The sequence below is a fragment of the Gymnoscopelus braueri genome, assembly GCF_963280865.1.
Source record: "Gymnoscopelus braueri genome assembly, chromosome: 4".
NCBI lineage: Eukaryota > Metazoa > Chordata > Actinopteri > Myctophiformes > Myctophidae > Gymnoscopelus > Gymnoscopelus braueri.
Genome location: NC_137605.1, coordinates 13,305,694 through 13,328,660, shown reverse-complemented (window position 1 = coordinate 13,328,660; position 22,967 = coordinate 13,305,694). Strand labels below are relative to the sequence as shown.

The following is a 22,967-nucleotide window of genomic DNA, read 5'->3' as shown; positions in this document are numbered from 1 at the left end:
AGGAGCGCCCTCCAAAAGCGTACATCTTGTGTCCCACTGCTTAAACAGCACAACCATAACCGTTTGGTCCTCCTTTCAGATGTACAAACCAGCGGAACATTTCTCACACCAGCGACGGCACAAGGCACTTATTAGTCCGTTAATAAGACAAGAAAGTATAGTTCGAGAGATCTTCACTGATGCTAGGGAAGAGCTATTGCTGTTTCACCTTCAGTTTGAAGACCCCGGTGCGAGCAAATCCGCCACAGTGTCCACTTAATATTCCCTTTTTGTGAGATGTCTACGTCAGCTAAATTCAAGTCCTCTGAGTTATCCGCACCCTGCAAAACATCGTCGGTAAGAAACGTAGAGCAGAAACACTGCGGTTCTCCTCTATTTAGAGTTCATGTATTAAAGCAAAATAAAATCTCACGACTGGCGAGTTATGTCAAGTCCTAATCTGCGATATGTAAAACATTTCACCTTCTATGACCATTATGGTTTTATGGAAGAAGCTTCTAAACACATACAGTATTCTATTGCTAATATGACGTCTTCAAATACTCTTTCATATTAAAACTAATAACCGAAAATAGCCGACGCGTCGCGAGCCTGTAGATTGGCTATTTTCTGTGAGCGACTTGGTTCCGTAAAATACTTCTATGGAATCCAAATGACGTTGTGGTGAATGAGAACTTTAATCCATGAGAGTTACACTACCGGTAGGCGGTAGCTATATATTTTCTTTCCTAGTGCTAGTATGGTTTCACAGGATATCTTACAGGAAATAAACAGGAAATAAACAGAAAATAAACCCAACTCAAACGGTTTACAAAGCTGGTGAGGTTTACTGAGCAAATGGTACAGTTCCACTGTTGATATTCATTACAATCTACAAAATACAAAAAAACATCAGAAACAAAAAAACATCCCATATGCTCATACAAGCCCTGCTTGTAATTGTAACACACACACACACACACACTTGAGTATAACCCGTGGCTTTTAATTCTCTAAGTGGGGTCCAGGGACCCTCAGTGTTCCTTTAGGGGCTTCCAAATGGACCCTTAGCCTACAGGTCTTAGAACTCTGAGAGTGTAGACATTTCTACACTTTCAGAGTTACAAGGGTCCGTGAAATAAAAAATAAAATAAAAAAAGTTTGTGAACAACTGATATAGATGCATAAATAAGACATGTTGACTACCACACAGTGGGTTTTCACAAACTATCTACAGCTTATTTCAATGTTCAAACAAAGAAGCATCAAGGGCCCTTCTAGACATACTGTTTGTTTCACATTTCTACCATGTGGTGTGACCACTAGTGTAATCCACATTTTAATGATGGTGGACTCTGCCCCCTTGTGGTTACCTGCAGTGTACGGTCACAGCAGAGTAGTCCAAACGACTAGGGGGAAGGGGGATCACATTTCATGCCACTAGCGTAGGCAAAGGTCACATCTACTGTACCCTAGTGTCACCTAACCTTCCTAGAACATTACTCTGGGTTCAAACATGATGTCACGTCCAGTGGTGGACAGTAGCCCAAGAACTTTTACTCAAGTACTGTACTCGAATACAATCTTTAAGGAACTTTTAACTTTACTTTCACTACTCTAATTATTTGAAAACTCTTAGTTATAAGTTAACTTTGTAGATTTAGATTATTACAAAACACACATTAACCAATTATTAATCCCCGTATTATAATTTGGATATCAAAAAATAGCATATCTACAAGCTCATAATAATCTTTTAAAGATTGCGCCAAAATGTTTAAAACTTTTGAAATTTTGATGCCAATACCTTTGTACTTTCACACAAGTAATTTTTCGAATACAGGCCTTCTTTACTTGCAACAGAGTATATACCGTATATCGTCTCTGACGGGTGGAAAAACCTCATATGTCCAAAACTGTTACTTTTCAGGATTCAAATTCAAAAACAGATCTACAAGCTCGAAACGCGGCGCAAACTATTGATGCTTTTGTGTGACGCTGTAGTGTGATCAAGTAGGGCGTTAACGAAAAAAAACACAAACAAGTTAGAATATGGAGATAAGAGGTTTCTGCCCGACAGCATGTCGATATGTATATCGTCCTATTGCTACTCGAGTATAAATATCCAAGTACTTGGCCCACCACTGGTCACATCTAGCCTGTGCATCGTTTCCCTAACATACGGTACTGTACATCCACGATCCAAACATAATACAGTGTAGTACAGTAGAACAGTGAATGTGCATCGAGAAAACAAAACGGAACAAAAAAACAATGCTATACTAGCTCGTCATACACAATGGTAGTTGAAATGAATAGAAAAAAACACTGAGTCATTTATAAATACTGCAGTCGGGGATTTGTTTTTTTGATTCAAATCAATCCCTTTTGTTGCAATGAATGAAAGAATGAATGAATGAATGAATGAATGAATGAATGAAAGAATGAATGAATGAAAGAATTAATGAATGAAAGAATTAATGAATGAATGAATGAATGCGCAGAGTGGAAAATAATGTTCATTTTAAAAAACCACAGTGGTGGCAAATGTTCATGATTCATGTGCCATTACATTTCAGACGAGGAAGATTATCCACGATAAAACGATACCTGAATAGTTCCACAGAAATTACTTTTCAACAAGTATATATTCTCTGCATCACAGACTCCTACTATTAGTGATGCACCCTTTAAACCAAAACAAAAACGTCAAGCTAGACCTCACTATCAGTGTTAAAATGGACACCAACACACCGGTTTCTCAACGTCGGTCTGAGGACCACCAGGGGTCCTCAAATGGTCCCTTTACGGGTCTGCAACTCTGAGAGTGTACAGATGGAACATTTGGTTCCATCTAATTTAACTGTGAGAGTTACAGACCCTGTAAGGATCCATTTGGACCCCCCTCCCCCCTGGCCTGGTGGTGGGCCCCGGACCACATGTTGAGAAACAGTACTCTTAACACACAAGACGCACACATATTAAAAAAAAACTAAAAAAAGGAACAGCAGAGACAGTATTAACAGCACGCTACACCCGACTGCACCCATCCATCCATCCTGCTACGCCTGGTTCAATGTCTGTGTCTCCAGACGCTTCTCACCTACCCCACACACACACACACACACACACACACACACACACAGTTCCCTGACTAACACACCTGTGTGTCCAGGGTTGGTTTAACTTTGCATAAGATTGGGGGACTGAACCCAATAGTACTGTACATCACTGGTTCACTGGCTCTCAAACTTCTCCAAAGACCCCCCCCCCCCCATCTGAAAAACATTTTGAGCCAGGGGGACCACCATACAACATTTGTGTTGTTAAAATTATCGAAAATGTTTGAAAACAGAAATAAATCTTCTCTTATGGGGGTCCATGGCACAAAAGATTTTGAGGTGGGGGTTCGCGGCCAAACCAATTTGGGGGTCCTTGACTTGAAAATGTTTGAGAAACATACATACGGCCGGGTGCAAATAACGTGGTTCGCTATGTGGGTGCTTGTCTCTGTCGTGCTAAATCCACCCGGGTGCTATTCCACCCCAGGGGTCAAATAGCACTGTTGGCTACTGACACCTGGGTGCTAATAGCATCAGCCCAAAACAATTAAAAGGGGAATAAAATAGTATGGAGTTATAAAATATTTGTTGTGCTTGACAGTGTTACTAAGTTTAACAACCCTCTTTAATTAACCATCAACTCACTATCAACTCGGCAGCAGAACGGAATCCTGAGATAGAAAAAGCGGCAGTCTGAATAATAAAAAAAGGGGTCTCCTCACAAAAAGCCATGACGGGTTCCCTTTGTGACGACGGGAGATCAGGATTGTTGGGGGGATTCAGCGAGTTGTTCCAACACAATGGCTCTTTTCGACTATGAAAGGGTTAACCCAGAACCTTCCAGAACCAGTGAAGGTCTGTGATTGTTTTTTTTGTAGTTTTCTATTAGAACCACAACCACCCTGAAGGAGGGAGGTACGTCGTAAAAAACTTTTTAAAAAAGCGAAACAGCAGCTCCACAAGCTCACAACGCATCTCGGCGCAGCGCGTTGTGGAGCCTGTAGATCAGCTATTTTAGAACAATTTTTAAAGTATAAGCTCCGAGTTGTGGGTTCTCCCAGTACTCAGTGTTAGTGCCACCTCCTGAGGACCCAAATTAGGTTCTCGTCGCTGTCGGGTGGAAAAAAATCCACAAAAGTAGCAATTTTTGCTACTTTTGTGTGACACTGTAGAGTATGACGAAGTAAGCCATTAATTCATGAAAAACATAAAAAGGTTTACATACGGAGATAAGAGGGTTCCAGCCCCGACAGGCAACGTTCTGAGAACTGTATCTGAAGCCGAACCACAGCAGCGTAATGGAAACAAAAACCAGAACCCGTGATGAAATACGTTTCACGGTGCGACTATACTCGGCTCACTTAAGTTCTTGTAGTGGAAAAGAGTCCTAAAGTCTTTCGCCGTGACGTAGCTTTTCCTCTCGCGGGGGGGGCTGGCTGGATGTACCCCCGCCTCCTCCTCCCTGCGCTCATTGCAGCGGGACGAAGCCCATGTCAGGAGGCGCGTCCCCCTGCAGGATCAGGGGTCCCCCACGGAGGCTGAAGGACGGGGACGGGGAGGCCAGGCGGAAGGCAGGGTTGATGGAGTGCAGCGAGGCCCTGGTGTCGTCGGTCCTGCCGAGCGCAGGGGGGCAGGAGGGAGCGCCTCCTATGTGATGCTGCTGCTGTCTCAGGCAGCCCAGGGAGGAAGAGGAGGAGGAGGAGGAGGGAGGCTCCTCCCCAGCGGCGGCGGCGGAGGCGGCGGACTGGTCCTGGCCCAGGGGACTGGTCTTGGGAGCGCCGGGACAACACAGGCTGTGGACGTCGGGGGAGCGGAGCATCCTCTCCAGCAGGTCTTTGGTGCTCTGTGTGCACTGTGTGGGGGGAACAGGGTCAAGACAAGAGAGGTCACGGAAGTCAAGGGGGCTTAAAGGGCAAGATGATCCACATAAGCGGTAACCCATTAAGACCGGGAACGCATCGATGTCATTTTAAGATTTCTTTGGCCATTGAAAAATAGCAGATATACAAGCTCATGAATTTGTTTATCTGCTATTTTTGAAAAATCATGCAAATCTTTGAATATATATGTTTTTTTACATTTTGCTTCTTTGCTTCTGGGGATTCTACAAATGTCTTCTAAATCCATCTAAACTTTCTGAAACACTTATGTAGCTATAATATCAGTGGTTCTCAAACCTTTTCATGTCAAGGACCACCCAAAATTATATGAATTTGTCCCCTTCTCAAAATATTTTGTTCCAGGGACCCTCCCAGGAGCTTTAAAAAAATATATATATATATTCAAAGATTTGCACAAATCTTCACGATTTTTCTAAAATAGCAGAGCTACGTGGCGTCCGCTGGCCTAGCGGTCCAGGCGCATACCACATATGCTGGTAATCCAGCTTGCCAGTGTGTTGTGGGTTCTACTCCCGATCCCGACGACCTTTGCTGTATGTTTCCCCCCCATCTCTCTCCCCATTTCCTGTCAGCCTACTATCCTATCAATGAAGGAAAATATATATATTTAATATCTTAAAAACAATAGAAAAATAGCAGAGCTACAAGCTCACAGCGCTGCACTCAGCGCCACGCTATGAGCTTGTAGATCTGCTATTTTTGAATAGCCCAAAGAAACCTAAAAAAAATTACACAGATGCGTTCCCGGTCTTAATGGGTCAAGGCAGCCAAGAGATGGAGTGAATGAATAAAGCCAGTAACACACAGTTAGTGAAGCACAGTGTAAGCACCCAAGGGTTCTTCTGATGTGAATGAATGAAGCCAAGGTTAGTTCAGGACAAAGCATCCAGCACGGTGATGAGGAGGAGAACAATGGCAGTAGGTCAGTGGGTTAAGATGAAGGTACAGTAGCAACACAGAGGAAGTGAGTCAGATTAATAAAGGGAAAATACCGTCCACACAAGGTGAGGGAGAAAAAAATAACAACAGCAGAAGAAGAATAGAAGAACGGAAGCCCTTTTTTCTCTTTTCCTGCATTTGCTCGAGGGCTGATAGCAAAAGATGGAACGGAAGGGAGTGTTATGTAACAATGGATCACCAAGCAAACAGCAGAGAGCCCTGTGCGGAGGATCACTGATCATGGGACCGAACACTAGGGTTGGGATCCTTTAGGATTTTAAACGATTGCCTCTTAACGGTCCAACTCCTTAACGGTTCCCTTTGGACGAGATGGTTTAAATGGTGCTTCCTATGGTGCTTCCCTGTCATCTATGGTGCTTCCTATGGTGCTTCCCTGTCATCTATGGTGCTTCCTATGGTGCTTTCCTGTATTCCATGGTGCTTCCCTGTCTTCTATTGTGCTTCCTATGGTGCTACCCTGTCGACTTTTTTTTTTGGCCCCATCTGTAGTTTAGAACACCGATCACAGCTTTCTACGTCCATGAGCAAGTGCCTGGTATCTAAACAGGTTCATAACTTGTAGATGTCTTGGTTTGTGGGAGAAAACTACCAGTCAGGGCAGTTCTATTTGTTGCATTTAGTTATGTGAGTATTACCGTTTCACATTATTACTGTTGTATTTCATTATGCTTCAAGATAATAGTTTTTTGGTCGGCCATCGGGTCTTCCCGATCGATCCATCTATCTATCTGCCACTGAAAAACCAGTCGATCACTACCGTTAATGGTTCATCAATGTTGGATCCGGTTCTGGATCCCAACCCTATAGTGCACACAGGAGGACACCAACGTTGAAAGAAAAGTGAAGTTTCATCCAACACTGAGGAGAGTGAGTCAATGTTAATGAGAGGAATAGTGTGTGGAACCGTGATTGACAGTGAAGTGAACCATGCACATTCAGAGGCAAGAGGCACGCAGAACGAAATCATCCAGATCACGGCCTCGTTCAGACACCATCGACTACATCTCTCCCCACATTGCCTTCCTTTGTCTTACATGTGAAAATGAAAGCATCCAATGTAGTTTATTGAAATAACTGAGGGGATTAGTAATACCGTATAATATCGCCGCTGTCGGGTGAAGTAAACCTTGTATGTCCAAAATAGTTACTTTTCAGGGAACCTGTGTTCCAATGGATCCAATGTAGTTATTGGCATGGCCAGACTAATATCACTGTGTAGATATTAGTCTGGAATCTCTGTGTGGAACCTGCATTTCCAAGGGGCGGATAAAAATAATGCCTCTAGTGATAAACCCGTCCCATATTTGCATACTGGGCCCTGATTGGTGCCCCACAACTTCAGGGGGGCAGCGAAATCCAATCACAACCTTGCGGGGCCAGACTATAATCTTACTTATTTTTTTTTGCACTGGCAGATTAGTCTAGATTCGGCTAACAACGCGTAGTAGTTTTCTCAACCAGCTATTCTTGCCATATTGAAAAGTGAACAGTTTTGGACATAATGAGGTTTCCACCTGACGGCAACAATATATTGTGGGTTGATATTTACTGATAATCATGCTACATGACGACGACAGATGGCGAGGAGGGGGTGAGATGAGTGCGACGGGTTTGAAGCCGAGCCCCTACTCTTACCATGGGCCGTCTACACAGCAACAGTGCCCCCTTCAGGCTGTGCAGGACAGAGCAAAATCCTGACAGTTCTCCTCCTGCGAGGATGGAAGGCATTCATCACTAAACCATTGGTTCTCAAAGTAGGGTTCAAGGACCCCCAGGGGTCCTTGGGGAGGGGGGGGGGGGGGGTAGCAGGGGGTCCCCAGCAATATGTGTTAATACAGCGTCACAATCATTTCAACCACTTTAATCATATTTTATACTTTGGCTATTAAAAAATAGCAGATCGACAAGCTCATAGCGTGGCAAGCTTGTATATCTGCCATTTTCTTTTTATCGTGAGAATGTAGGAAATAATTTACAAAATACAAAGATTTAAATGATAATATAACACATTAAAAGGTAGGGAAGATGATATTTTTTGGTTAAAACATAAATGTATTTTTTTTGTGTTTGTTCAGTAACAGGGGTCTCCTCGACTCTCCAGCTCTTTACTAAAGAAAATATATTTTCAGGTGGGTTGCCAGTTTCAGCCAATCATAAGAGAGTACTCATTTATCAGCTTAAATGTTATAGTGTTCCATTTATTTGCGTCATCACTTCCATTTTCACTTGTTTAATCTGTATCCTGACTGACTTCTCTATCCTGATTGGATAAAATTGGTCCCAGTCATCACATTATTGGCTCTCCATGAATTCAAAATCTCAAAAGGCTTCATGGGGTGTGTAATTGATAGAAAATAAGTATGTTTTTTGGGTGAACTACTCCTTTAAGTAGGGTTAATATAAAGAACAATGTAAAAAGAAAAAGGTTATGGCATTTTTTTCCTTTAAAACCTTGAAAAATGTGTTATCTTTGTGATACCGATAAATAGCAACTTTAAAGTATGCTACGTTAGTTCCATTGATCCAAGTCATTAAAATAAACATGCTCTGAAAATGGTTAAGTGGTCAGATGGGTGGACCGCAGATTTTCAAGTGGGCCCTGATCCAGAAAAGGTTGGTCCGTCCATTTTGAAGATGGGGGGGAAAAAAAGTACTACTAAAAAAAGTATATGGATATTATGTATGACAGTATCACACACTGAAAATAGCAGATCTACAAGACAGCATGTCACGGGTCGTGCGACGCAAGATTGTAGAACTGCACATTTTTAAGAAAAGACACCAGCTTGTAGATCTGCAATTTTTAAGAAAGATACCATTGCACAAAGTATAAAAAATAAGGCTTGAATTGACATGACTCGTTCATTTTATGAAAAACCATAGAACATGCTTTATTTTTCTTTATATCAGGAATCATTTTGAAAAAGGCACGTTGACGACTTTTTTTCACCCCAATAGTGGACATGTCATTTTTGGAAATAAATTATTTACATACTGATCATTCTGATCTAAACTAGACCCTCCTGCTCCTGATGAAATAAAGATTTAACCAACACAGGCACAAATGCTGCCAATTGTCTTACATTTATGTGCAATGAAATAAGTCAACTTAAAAAACAGAGGCAACATTCCAAATAAACAAACAAAAGATTTTCTTTTTTCTATTTAAGACAGTGGTTCTCAACCAGTGGTCCTTGAGGGGGGTTCCAGGTGGTCCCCAGCTAAATGATGGAGAGTTGGTAACCAAATGGACCCTTATAGATCTTTATTCATTACTTAATTGACGTCTACACAATTTAATTGTGTAAGTCTACACAATTAAAGAATGTAGAATAATTGTTATTTTGATCAATGTTTGCCTGTTGTCTCTCCTATTGGTACCAACATCAATACAGCATGGAATTGAGGACAAAATCTTATCCAACGACAACAAAATATGAAATTTTGGGTCTGAGAGGCAAAATCTCATCAAACGGTGGTCCCTGGCTCAAATGCCGAATAAATAATGGTACTTGATATGAAAAAGGTTGAAAACCACTGATTTAAGACATTAAACACTGTCCTTAAAGTGATATAAATAGTTCAAACATATAATCGTGCCTCAATCATTTAGGAACTGAACGGACTACACTCAAAAGATATTTCAAACATGGTGTGAATGGCGACATTGAATGACAACACATTCAAAGCATGTGAAAAATGAGAGGCGCTAAAGTGCTTACAAAAAAGAAAAGAAGAAAAAAAAACAGTCCAACAATCACACCCGTTGCCTCAAAATACTGTACATATGTGCCGAAACAGAAATAAGCAGCAGCCATCTTTAGGACTTTTGTGTACCCATACAACCTCAGCCCTTTACAACACAACTAAAAACTACTTTATTAAGGAGGTAGATCAAAGAAAAGGCAGAAGGTAGAAGGTAAAAAATAATTAAAACAAAAAACTTGTAAAATACTAATGGAGCGATACGCACTTTTAAAAGCACTCAGTAGAAAATGTGAAACATGCGCCGTAATGAAGGACACAGCAGGGAGTAAAGTAAAAACAAATCTCAGGACGTCCGTCCCAATCTGTGACTTGTGAAACAGTGTGAGAGGAGGCCTCCACACTAGCTCTGTGTTAGTGTCCCAAACAATAACCACAACATGTAGAACGATGGTGTTTAGGTATTGTGTTCCCGCTGTTCTACATACAGCCAACCAGTTGAAGAAACCGCAGGTTGCTTTTTATGAAATATATCCGAGACCCATTAGGGTTTTTAACGGAAGATGCTTCTGAACATCAATTTTACAATTTAAACAAGAGAAACAGAGAAAATAATTAAAAACAAAGAAGCCAACCATGTGCTCAAAAACTAGATAAAACATTATAAAAGTATACTGATGATGCTTCTAGGATCAACGGGAATGAAGACTTTAAAAAAAAAGAGGAAAGGATCCTAGCAACTTGGCAACTCGGACAAAAAGTGGAGGAGAGGATGTAGAATGGAGAAGAACTTCAACAGTTCTCGACTGATGAATGAAGACCAGCTCCTGGTCGAAACGCCTTCTAAATCCTGACCTAAGTTTCCTGAAAGAAATCTAAATAAATACTGTAGCAGCAACTACACGTATAGGTGTTCCAGGTCTAAATGGGTTACTACATTAAAGTTACTTTTAATTCCACATCCTCTTTCACTTTTTTGTGTTCAGATCTTTTCCTCTTTTTTTTCAAAGCACATGTTTTCTATTGCTTAGTTTTGATCCATTCTAATACTCTTGCCGACTGAGAACTTCAAATCCATGCGGAGGACACAGCTTCAGTGCGTTCCGGGGTACAGCAGCAGATTAACGTTGAGGAGGAACCTGAACACAGACCAACCTACAGTAGGGAAAGCTAACACACACACACACACACACACACACAGGGTGGGGCAGGGGGCGGGGCAGGGCAGGGGTTGGAACACTGGGAGCTATACCATCGGGTGGGGGGCATTAGTGGGGGACCACAAGGTGTCTGATCCTACCATGTGTGAGTCGTTCTTGGCCATGAAGGGCGGCAGCTCCACGTCTGAAGAGGAGGTGGTGGGGAGCGCCTCGTCGGGAGGCAGGAAGCCTCTCCTGTCGATCAGGCTGCGGAACGCCCAGAAGAAACAAAGAGGATGGGGTCAGAGTGATACTATACAGCAGGGTTTTTACAAACAGTGGGTCGAAAGGGACCCGTTTTTATCGGTCACAAGTAAATATCCCTTCTTTTTTTCTCGGTTTCCAACAATATTTGTATTATTTTAAAAGATTTTCAAAAAGAAAGAAAGAAAGAAAATGTTGATTTTCAGAAAAAAAATACAGTATGCATGTCAAACATTTCATACATATTTTTAGCAGTGAAAATAGCAGATCTACAAGCTCACATGTTGTGAGCTTGTAGATGGGCCCACACAGGGTTACAGTGGTACTGACCTTGGGGGCATTGGCCCACACAGCGTTGCGCAGCAGTTTGTAAAGATGCTGTTGTAAGTGTATGGATTCCCCGTCTCCTCTGCACCTCTTTTACTCGACCAGGAGCCTTTTATCTGCATCATGGAAAACACAGCAGTGTGTTGTTACACAGCTACGTAAACAGTGTCTTAAGGTCATTACACACCGGCGATTATGCGAATATACGCAAAATTCGGACTCGTTCCGAATAATTAAAATACACTTTTTCGCTTCGCCTTTTCGCTCCGTGGAAGCTTGCATTGACTTTATAAGGTTTTTTAAAAACGACGTATTATTCGCATGAAAAAAATCGCCCCCGGTGTGTAAGGAGCTTTAGAGTTGAACTAATCGATTTAATCGATTACACAAAATAATGGATCATTTAATAAGATAATCTATCAATAATCTATCCCAGCTATTTTGGGCTTGTCGTTACAGGCGAAAAGTTTCAAAAATATTGATAAGAAATTCAGAAATAGTGAAGATAGCCAGTCTACAAGCTGCGATGCGTTGTATGCTTGAAGTTTGGCTATCTTCACTATATTTGGATGAAGGAAGAATGAAATAATGCTTAAGTGGGTAATCAATTTGTTGATATATTTTTTTTCCATACAAAAAAAACTGCTCTCAGAAGACTACCTTCTCGATTATTCGAAAAAGGAATCGATAGAATAATCACTAATAAAATAATGGATAGTTGCAGCAGGCCTACAGTCTTTGGCAGAGTGAAGCACAAAACAATTCCAAATGAAGCATGTTTTGATTGATGTGGGTGTAAACTGTACGCTATATTTTTGTTTTCCTAGGATGGCAGGGGAAGACTTAAGGAATACTTTTTTTTCTATCAATTACTCACCCCATGAAGTCCTAAATTTGTGGGGAATTTTTGTTTGCGTCATATTCCTTTCCTTCAGAGAGATTGAAGAATCCAAAAACGAAGAGAATATACTCGATGAATTGAATAACGGGATATATAGGGATTCAGGATTAGCAACAGCAAAACTATATCAAAAGCATGTTTATAAACTCTCAGCACAGCTCTCACAGTATAATCCAGGTGTCCTCATTAATTCCAAAACACCGTATTTTTGCTGAAACTTTACTATATCTTTTAACACTTTCCGTGTAAACAGTCCCATGCACAACTGACACACACGCCTCATTAGTGCATGAGACTGAAGTGTTTTAAATAGTAAACTTTTGTGGTGTTTTGGAAGTCATGAGGATACGACTGGATACAAGACACTTGGTTTATACTGTGAGGTGTAGGGAGTTTATAAAGACGTAAATGGATTTTTCATACAGTTTTTGCCATCGTTAATCCAGGATGTCAATTATTTTTGTGTGTGGATTCTTCATTCACCATGACACAAACAAACATTTTCCATGAACTGAAAAAAAGGGTAATTTGGGAGTGAAGTAATATTTGGGGGTGAAGTAATTCTTTCATGAGTCAAGTGTTCTCATGTCAGGAGTCATCCAACATTCCAAACAAGACAGGCGCACAGACAGAAGTGTGCTTAAGCCAAGTTGGGCGCGCCTGAGCGAGGAGACAGATGAGCGAGTGCCCGCACCGAGAAGTGCAAACTCAGCGCCGTCCGACTTGCATACCGGTAGGGTGGGAATCAGTTCGAAAATATTATGACACTTGACAATGAGTCAATAAATATATTTTTGGTTCACATGCAAACATTTTTGTCAGCCATTGAAAAACTAAATGAACAGGGTGCCGATTCCCTAGTGGTTAAGGCGCATACCACATATAGGTTCTAATGCAACATGACAGCGAGTCGCGGGTCCAATTCCTGAGCCCATTGGCATTTGCTGCGTGTCACTCCATGTCTCGCTCTCCTGTACTCTGTACTATCCAAATAAAGGCAGAATAGCCCAAAAATATCTTTAAAATAAAAAGCTGTACACTTGGCTCATTCATTATTCATAAGTCTTCCACTATCATCGTAGGAGGGGGGGGGGGACTGCTAACTGTCCATGTACTTACGTCTTCATTTGTTGTGAGGTTGGAGGCAACCAAGTAGGTATGGAATCCCGAGAGGCCCAAAACAGACCAGATGGAGAAGAAACAGATGACCAGCTCCACAACAGTGACAGAGATCGTCAAGGCAATTTACGACTCAAAACGCATTGTTGTCACAGTGAAGAATGACCTCAATTGGCTACATGACATAAGTTGACCACAATGCTGCATGTGTGGAGATTAATGTGCACGAGTGTGCAATTGCACACACACACACACACACACACACACACACAAGAGTGGATGGGGTCTGGTTGATTGAAACGTATGTCAGAGGTAATTGTTTCAACCATGATACAATCAATGTTATTCTATGATCAATGCCCCATCCACTGGTCTACACTGTTGACCGTGTGTACAACACGGCATTCATATTCTAATGAGGCTACCCCCCCCACACACACACACACACACACACACTTCGTGTAAACACACAATCAGCCAGCTTTATTTGTCTAGCCAGTGACATCATGCCATATGGACATGAGACAACACTACTCTGATAGAAACAAAGGCCATCTGCCTAAAAGCAGTGACTTAAACCATGCTAACTTCAAAGTGTGTGTGTGTGTGTGTGTGTGTGTGTGTGTGTGTGTGTCACACACACACTCTGGCCATGCCTCTAATCCTATTAGCTGCTGGCTTAGAGCCCTAAGGCCTGTCAGGAACGTGTCGTCAACAGTGTTGCTACTGTCAGTTATGTGTTATGCACGGCTCACCAGCGGCACCGTGACACCACAGCATCTATAGGCTGACTGATCATCGTCGCTGTCGGGCAGAGAACCTTGCATCTCCATATTTCAACTGGAAATGTTATGTTTTTTAACCCATTAAGACCGTGAAAGCCTATACGTTGTTATACCTTTAAAACCGGGAAAGCATCTATGTAATTTTAGATGTTGCCATAGCAGCAGATATTTGTAAAACAAATATTGAATAAAAGATAGAACTATTTCTGAAAACTTAGGTTAGGATTTAGTGTCACACAAAAGTAAAAAAAATAGCCGATCTACAAGCTCACATCGCGTATATCTGCTATCATTAGCACACGAAAGGAAAATGTAAGTGAAAGTGTTAAGTCTGTGGGTTTTATAAATATTGAATCAGTGCAAAAGTATTGAAGTACTAAAATAATAACTACTTTGGATCCATTGGAAGAGAGGTTATTTTTTCCCTCAGTTTTCTTAAAAAATAACAGTTTAAGACAAAGGTTTGTACACGACAGCGATGATGTCAAGCAGGAATGTTGTCTGTACAGAAAGGATATCTGGCAGGACTCTCCGTGATGGCTTGGATAAGGCCTCTCCCTTCTTGGGAACCTTGGGGGGGAAAGAGAAGATTACAGGCAACTCACACACCCAAAACAGCCTTCATCATCAGCCTCTCATTAAAACCATTACACCATAAAAACAAAACATCCTCAGTGTTCATTAACAGGGTTTCTGCAGGCTTCAACACGTTTAATATAAGACTTTTTTAAGACCATAATGGATGCAATTTAAGACTTATTTCACATCCGTTCTGGCAAAACAAAAGATACAAAGGATATGAAAGAACGTCAGAGTCCCGGAACTACTTTTCCAAAGTAAATTAATTTAAGCTATTCTAGGTTGAGGCGCATTACTGGTTATTGGTTCCATTTTGGTCTTCATTTTGTAGTTTTGTTATAATGTGATCAATAAAAAAAAATCCCCAAAACACGTTTAAAAGCGAGACTGAAGTAAATACAACTTTATAAAAGTAACGTTAACTTCATAATCCAATCTGTTTTTAAGACCTGTCTTTTAAGTCGTACTTCAGACGTTTTAAGACAATTTAAAAAGGCCTGAATTTCAGATTATTGGATTCTAGACCTTTTAGGGACACGCAGAAACCCTGATTTAATTCAGAGTGCACACCCTTACGGGTCCATCTGGTTCCATTCGTACACCCTCAGGGTTTCAAATGGACAAAATAACCACTGAGGAGTTTACTGTGCAGGACGGTTGAAAACACAAAGTGATCAAGTCCCAACGTGTGTGTGTGTGTGTGTGTGTGTGTGTGTGACGGCGGTGCGAGCATTATTACGTACGCAGGGTGAGGTGTGTGACGACACACCCAAAGATGAACGACGTCAGAAAAGACAGAGAGATGATGAAGGTGTAGAAAAAGCGGTAGTTTCGCTTCCCCACGCAGTTCCCCACCCACGGGCAGTGGTGGTCGAATCGCTCTGAGGGCAAAAACAGAATAAGAAAAATATGTATTAGACTTAAGAGATTAGGAGTAAATGTACAGCAGTAATCTGCAATACCCACAGTATCCTGGTGCATGTTAACCACTTTAAACCTGGCATCCCTATTTTGGGCATGTCATTATAGGAGAACATTTTCAAAAATTGCAAAAAATAGCCCATCTACGAGCTTACAAGTAAGTAAGCAAGTAGCCTGCCTTGTGGCCTATAGGGCAGGAGTATGAATGTACAAGTGTACAGTATGAATGTAAGGTAATGTACCCCTGGTCATGACACTAGTATGTCGCAGGGAATTACCCCCAAACAAACCCTTGATGCTGAGTTAAGAATGTTTGTTAAAAATTAAAATAATAATACTTGATGAATTGAAAAACACAGGGATCCAAGATTAACAACCATAAAACTATATTAAAAAAATCTATTTATAAACTCCAAAACAACTCTCACATTGTCTTGTATCCAGTCTGTGTCCAAAATACTTTCAAAACACTGCATTTTCGCTCCATTTAAAACGTTTGCGGTACAAACAGTCTCATGCATGAATGAAGAACGTGCCTGGGCGTGCGTGTGGGGTTCAACACAAGCCGAGTTCATATGCACGCCCTGGCATGCACCTCATTCGTGCATGAGCCTGTTTATCCCAACAGTGTTTTGCATAGTACAATTTCAGCTATTATGCTTTGCTTTGAAGGTAATGAGGACACTGACTGGATACATACAAGACACTTGGATTATACTGTGAGAGTTGTTTTTGCCTTTATAAAACATACTTATTTTGACCCATTTTCTTCAATTCATCTAGTATATTCTCGGTTTTGCGGAATCTTCATTAACTGTGAACGAATGCGACACAAACACAAATTCTCCATGAAATCGAGGCTTTTGCAGTGAGTAACTGATAGAAGTTACCAATAAATAGCCAGTAATGCGCTTCAACCTTGAATAACTTAAATTTGTTTACTTTGTAAAAGTAGTTCCGGGACTCCGGGTTGTGTGTACTAACTGCTGAGGCCAAGAACCAAAAAGCAACCCAATGTGTTTTCTTCAAAAGGTTGAAACTAGCCTACACATTCTATCAAGGCCATTCTGTTTTTTTCCCACCCCTGCATTTTCTGCTTCATTTCAGACAAGTGACAGTGAACAGAAAGACAGGAAAGGCAAGGAGAGAGGTGACATTAGGCCAACAGTCTCAGGTTGGATTCAAACACGGGCTAGCTGCAAGAAGGACTATAGCCTTATTTATGTTGTATGCGCTCTTACTAGAGTTCTCAAATTCTGCCCGAACCCAACCTGAGAGCTTTTTTCGGGTTTTCAGGCCTGAAAGTATGGTAGTTGTTCCGGCCGGGCCGAGCCTCGGGCCGGTCTAGTAGGGCACAGTTAGGGCCGGGCCTTAATTTTCAGGCCCGTTGAGAACTCTAGCTCTTACTCTGTCATCCATAATTCTTTTAAAAATATATACAAATAAGTAATCTTTTTAACACAAGACAAAACATCTGAAAGGAATGTCTCTATTTGCCTGACATTTGTTCCACCTCACATTTCCACCCTTAAGGGTCAATTATCTGTTTGTCTGTTTAGGGTTTTCACCCGTCTTCTGTTTATTTTTAGACATACTGCTCTGTTTGCGTCACACAGAGCCCCATCTGGTTTCATGTATGCAAGGACTGGAGGGAGAGTGTGATGTGTTAGAAAGAATGTCCTTAATATTGACACATTGCATCTTTGCGTCTGGTGTGTATTATTGGCACCAATATAAAATTGTTATTACAATATTATTGCAATAACAATTATAAAAAATGTAATACATTGTACAGTTCAATAGATACTCTCCAGCCTATCAGCCTTGAGCTTTCCCTTTCTGGACAAACAATATATCATCTCTGTCGGGTAGAAACCTCATATGTCCAAAACTGTTACTTTTCAGGATAAGAATTCCAAGAAAAAAGCAAAAGTTCTACAAACTCAAAACGAGCTGGTAAATGTGCTACTTTTGAGAATGTTGAGTGACGCTGTAGTGTGATCAAGTAGGGCGTTAATTTACGAAAAAACTCAAAAGGTTACAATATGGAGCAAAAGTAGGAATTTAAAAAAAATCCCCAAAAGGTAGCACATCCAAAATTTCTAATAAATGGACGACAAAGTACTCACATTTCCACTTTTTTATTGGCACACACCAATAAATGAACTTATGTGTTTCGGCTATGAGCCTTCTTCAGAGCCGCAACCTCTTTTTCTTATTTAGAATATGGAGATAAGAGGTTTCTGCCCGACAGCAACAATTTAATACACCTGGTGCCATCAGCTTTACAAACATTAACTTTACATCAACAGCGAAACCACACTAGGGCAGTAGTGGCTACTGGAGCTTTAATCGGGCCTAAATATTTGAGCCCAGCCCACCCGACAGAACGTCAGCCCGAGCCAAAGCCCGATACATAATTGACTAATGGATTCCGACCCAGCCCGACATTTTTCTAAACAAGCTTAATTGCTGCATGCAGCCTTTTTTTCTCATGAAATCTTGTTAATTTGTTAAAGACAGTTGGAAAAGGGTAAAATGACTACGGTTGAAAAAAACTCCTTGGAGCAAATAGGCTATAATTGTAATAACCGTCCTAATTAAGGAACAAATAAACAGGAGCCTTGCTCGGAGGACACGGCCTCCACTAAATCAGGCAGCAGGCGTACATTGCACACACACAGTCACACACACACACACACACAGTCAAGCTGCGCAGCAGCGCATCTTACTACAGTCACAGAGACTGAGACAACATGATATACCGCGCTGTGCTTGCCTGCCTGCAACTGGATCTGACTTATACGACAAGTTGCTTATTGCGAACACAATACGCTACAAAATAATTGATATATCATTTATTTGGATTATTAAAATAATTCAAAAAACATGTAGTTGCCTAGCCCGAACCGACCCAAATCCAGACAAATGCGTGACCAATTGGACCCGACCTGCCGGGTCCCGTTGGGCTCGGGCTGAAATCTTAAGCTCTAGTGGCGACCCCCCACTCATGTTTTGTTCACTCACTCCTTCCATCTAAAAACCACTACTCTCAGCATCAAGTCACACTCCATCCATCTCTGTAACAGTTTCTGTAAACCTGTGATGTGACAATAAAGCTGATTCCAAGGACAGTCGGATTGCTGAACAGCTGATACTGACACTCCCTTGCACTGCCAACTGTTATTGTATAATGTGTAATGTTATCCTGTGCTGTATATTAGGGTTAGGGGGTGTAGGTCTATAGTGTTTTATGTACGTTTTCTGGGGGGGGTCTTCTGTGTTCTTTTCTTGTGTTGATATGCCCACAAAATATATATCTACAGGCCCACAACGCATTTCAAGGCTTATGGATTGATGACATGCACAGAATCGGGATACTAGGGTTCATGTGGTTTAAGGCAGAGCAAGTCAGAGCTTACGGATTTTGCATATCGTCTCTGTCGGGTGGAAACCTCACATGGAGTGCCCTAACCCACACTTTTCAGGATTCAAATTTAAACAATAGCAAAAGTAGCAGATCTACAAGCTCAAAACGCATCAATTCGCACTGCGTTTAGAGCTTGCGAATCTGCTACGTTTGATTATTTAGTCTGACACTGTAGCAGGATCAAGTAGGGCATTAATTTACGAAAAAACACGAAACGTTAGGATTCGGAGAAAAGAGGTTTGTGCCCGACAGCAACGATACAGTAAACATGCTGAGGTGCAGCATGCTGTGTAGTGTGTGTTCATCTTACCCACACAGTTGTCACACAGGCTGCAGTGGGAGGTCCGCGGGGGCCGGAACATCTTGCAGGTGAAGCAGTATTTGAGCTTCACCACCTGCTGGTTGATGAGGATCTCCTTGGTCCGTGGAGGAGGGCGGTATGTGGACGACCCCGACGTGTCTTCAGTTACAAATCAGAACAGAGGTGACTGAGTCACAGGCTTTATAGCAAAAACAAAACGACCACAAGAGGCAAACCAACATCGTTTCATTTGAGAATCAGAATCAGCACTGAGAAATAATCTGAACATTTTGAGAAATTCAAGGGATTCAAGAACAATTTAACGAACATCCTCCAATTTTTGGTGCCGAGACAAACTGCAAGGGCAGTGAAATCATATTTAAAAAAGGGAGGGCTCGCAACTCCCTTTTAGTGCTCCAAACAAAAAAATGCAACAACAGTCTGTTGCTGCTGTTTTTTTCCATAGTTTGGAGCACTAAAAGTGAGTTCTCCCTTTTTTAAATGATCTGAGGGAAACACTTGGCCCTGAGTGATTGCTTCTTGACACTAACCGATAGTAATCTGCTTAGGTCAGCACCACAACGATCCCCCCCCCATATGGCAAAGCTTTCTGATCCCATCTGTCCAACTAGTGGCCCAGCGATGTTGCATTCATACCAACAGCCACAAAACAAAACAGGCTACAAGTCATTTTCAATGGAAGCAAGCGAAATGAAGCTACTCTGTGACGCACTACAAAAAAAAAAAAAAGTTGAGCTGTCTTCAACTTTTTTTCCAAGCGCTTCAATGACTCAGTGAAGCATCAATAAATCATGTTTTAGTTTCACCATTTCCACTTCCCTTTTCTCTCCCTCCACAATTCTTACTCTGTTCCGTAAAAAGGAAGAAAAACCAATTCTAACCAGTTCCTTGTCCTAATGTAACCCAACCCTTCTCATTTAGGCAGCAGTGTAGCTTGAGCAACACTTCAATGGTGACTCAGCAGCAATGCAGTTGGTCCCGCCTGGTTGTTTTGTAGCTTTCATCACCGCTTGTGTGTGAACGCAGCATAAAATGGCTTTTCACACAGGAAGTGACTAATGAGAGGCGAGCGGGTCAGGCATGATGAAAGTCAGTGGGCAATCTGACCGACTGGGCGCGATCCCGTGAAATTCGTCACGCTTGTGCTCGTCTCACGGCCACCCATGTCGAGTTAAATTAACCTTTAACCTTTTTCTACCCAACGACGTGCAGAAACGCCCTCTTTTCACATGAGGAGCGCACTGCGACCCCCGCGGACCCGCGTGGGTGGGTACGCGGGGGCGTAATGTTGTTCCCCTTTTAGTGCTATGGATTAAGAGCGTCTGCTAAATGCCTAAACTGTAAACTGTACCTATTTGCCTCTCGATGTCTGCAGCCTCGGCCGGTGTGGCCCTGGGCAGGATGCCCGGGTCCGTGAAGCTGGTCTGCAGGAGGGCGACGACCGCGAACACACAGAGCACCCCGCCGATCACAGGTATGAAGACGGTCAGGCGGTCCACCAGGAACGGGCAGCTGTAGTGAGACAAAGAGAAGACAATCCATGGTTTTTGGTTTGGTGTCCTCTTCGTAGATACATTACATACAGTACTGCTGCTGCCCACACCCTCACCAAAAACCACACTCAGAACCCACCTTTTCAGACTTGATTCCCTACATAAATCCCAACTCACCTTTGTTTACTTTTCTTTTATAGTTTAACCTTTTTAACTAGTTTTTTTCCTAATAAAGTCGTTTTTATTTTGTTTCTGTAACGCGACTTTGAGTACCTAGAAACGTGCTGTATAAAAACGTATGTATTATTATTATGCTGTAAACTCCTGTTACTTTACCCTTTTGTAACTCTGGGAGTGCACGTTATGTGCACTGCCAGAGTTAAGGCAGAATCACAATCAACTTTATTGTCACGTCACAGGTTTACAGGTGTATAGAAAGAAGTGGGTGAATTTTCTTTTCTTTTTTCATGCAAGCTCCATCATTTGTGGTTTTCAGAAAAGGGAGGAAGGACATACAGTAGATAGAGGAAGAGCCAGGAGAAATGGCGCAGGATATAAATCTAAAATATATACATAATACAGTATATGTGTATAGCATAAATAGCAGTAAGTGTGTACAGGAGGCTAATAGGGTGCAGCGATAAGGTGAGGTTAAAAACTGCAGCAGGTGAGGTACATAAGTGTATTTTTGATTTTTGACATTTGCATACATCAGTAAAAGTCAACACATCTATGATGACAGTCTTGATCCAAGGCTAATACGTTGCAGGACTAGAACAGTAACAGGACATTCGTGAAAAAAATATATATTCATTAACTCCGTAAGTTCAGAACATGATTAGAAATTTAGAATGTATTGAGATGCAGCATCTCTTTCTCGAGGGGGTCCCATAAACCATTGGTTCTCAAAGTGGGGTCCGGGGACCCCCAGGGCTACCAGGGGGTCCCCAGCAAAATTAGTTAATGTAGCGTCACAATCATTTTAACCAATTTACCTATACTTTGGCTATTCAAAAATCCTGGCACAAAAATCTTTTTTGAGGCAGGGAGTCCACAGCAAAGAAAAACATCATTTTGGGGGTCCTTGACATAGAAATGTTTGACAACCACTGCCATAAACTCATGCACAACATAAGACATAAACATACATAAGTATACAAATACATTCACAGTTCACACACAGATAGCTTGCTCACCCTCAACCCACTAAATGCCTAAACTGAAATGATTGAATGAACAACAAACTCACTCGAAAGCAAAGAAAAGGCCACAGGTGACGACGATAAGGCCCAGGGTGAGAGGCAGCACCCCGCTCTGTCTGGCCAGGATCACCCGGCCGTCGCAGTAGAAGCGGTTCTTCCCCGGGAACACTTCCCACTTCCTCCGGCCCCCCTGTCCCTGTCCCTGTCCCTGTCCGGCCCCCGCATGAGAGGGGGTCCGCAGCGGAGGAAAAGCCTGACGATCCTTCCCCCCGTTGGACCCCTGTCCGCCGGCCGTGACGGTCAGAGCCCTGGGGTCGATCTGCTGGTACTCACAGTTCTTCATGGTTCTCCTTCCTTCTTCCAACAGTGTAAACAACACAACAAAAGGAGGAAGAAGAGGCTACAAGGCACTCAGATATGATGATGATGAGGTCCACGTTGATGACTCATCCACTCAATTAGTTAATATATCAACTAAGATAATGACTCAGTTAGTTTGGTGGTTATTTATTTAAGTTAAGAGCTTCTTCTTCTCAGTTATAGTTCCCCATTCTGTAGCCGTTAGCTAGCTTAGCTTAGCTTGGCTAGCCAGCAGCAACGACATTCCACAGCCAGCCTCCCCGTCGAAGCTGCTTCTCTTAACGGCCATGTTCTCTGGTCCATGCCGGTCCTTTCATCATTAATTAATAACGGCTAATTATGATTAATAAACTGTAAATAATTGCCAGATTTTGTAGTAATTGTTTTTTTGTTTTTTTTAAAGGACGAGGGTCCTGCTTTCCCTTTATCGTCAGCAGCCAACAGAATGGTTGTCACGGGGTCTCAGGTTGACGTATTAGACGACGGTGGAAGGACGGTAACCTCGCGTCACCAGTCTT

At 42.0% G+C, this 22,967-nt stretch overlaps 1 protein-coding gene across 1 annotated transcript; it reads right to left on the bottom strand.

Moving 5' to 3' along the window:
• Positions 1-807: 807 nt before the first annotated feature.
• Positions 808-22,887, bottom strand: zdhhc18a (zDHHC palmitoyltransferase 18a). Its single transcript, XM_080426967.1, has 9 exons — positions 22,137-22,887; positions 20,746-20,906; positions 19,383-19,532; positions 15,465-15,602; positions 14,661-14,712; positions 13,358-13,460; positions 11,341-11,453; positions 10,908-11,013; positions 808-4,893 (listed from the first exon to the last, which is right to left on the bottom strand). The coding sequence occupies exons 1-9, from the start codon at positions 22,430-22,432 to the stop codon at positions 4,510-4,512; spliced, it is 1,503 nt and encodes a 500-aa protein (XP_080283093.1). The 5' UTR covers positions 22,433-22,887; the 3' UTR covers positions 808-4,509.
• Between the last annotated feature and the right edge of the window lie 80 nt (positions 22,888-22,967).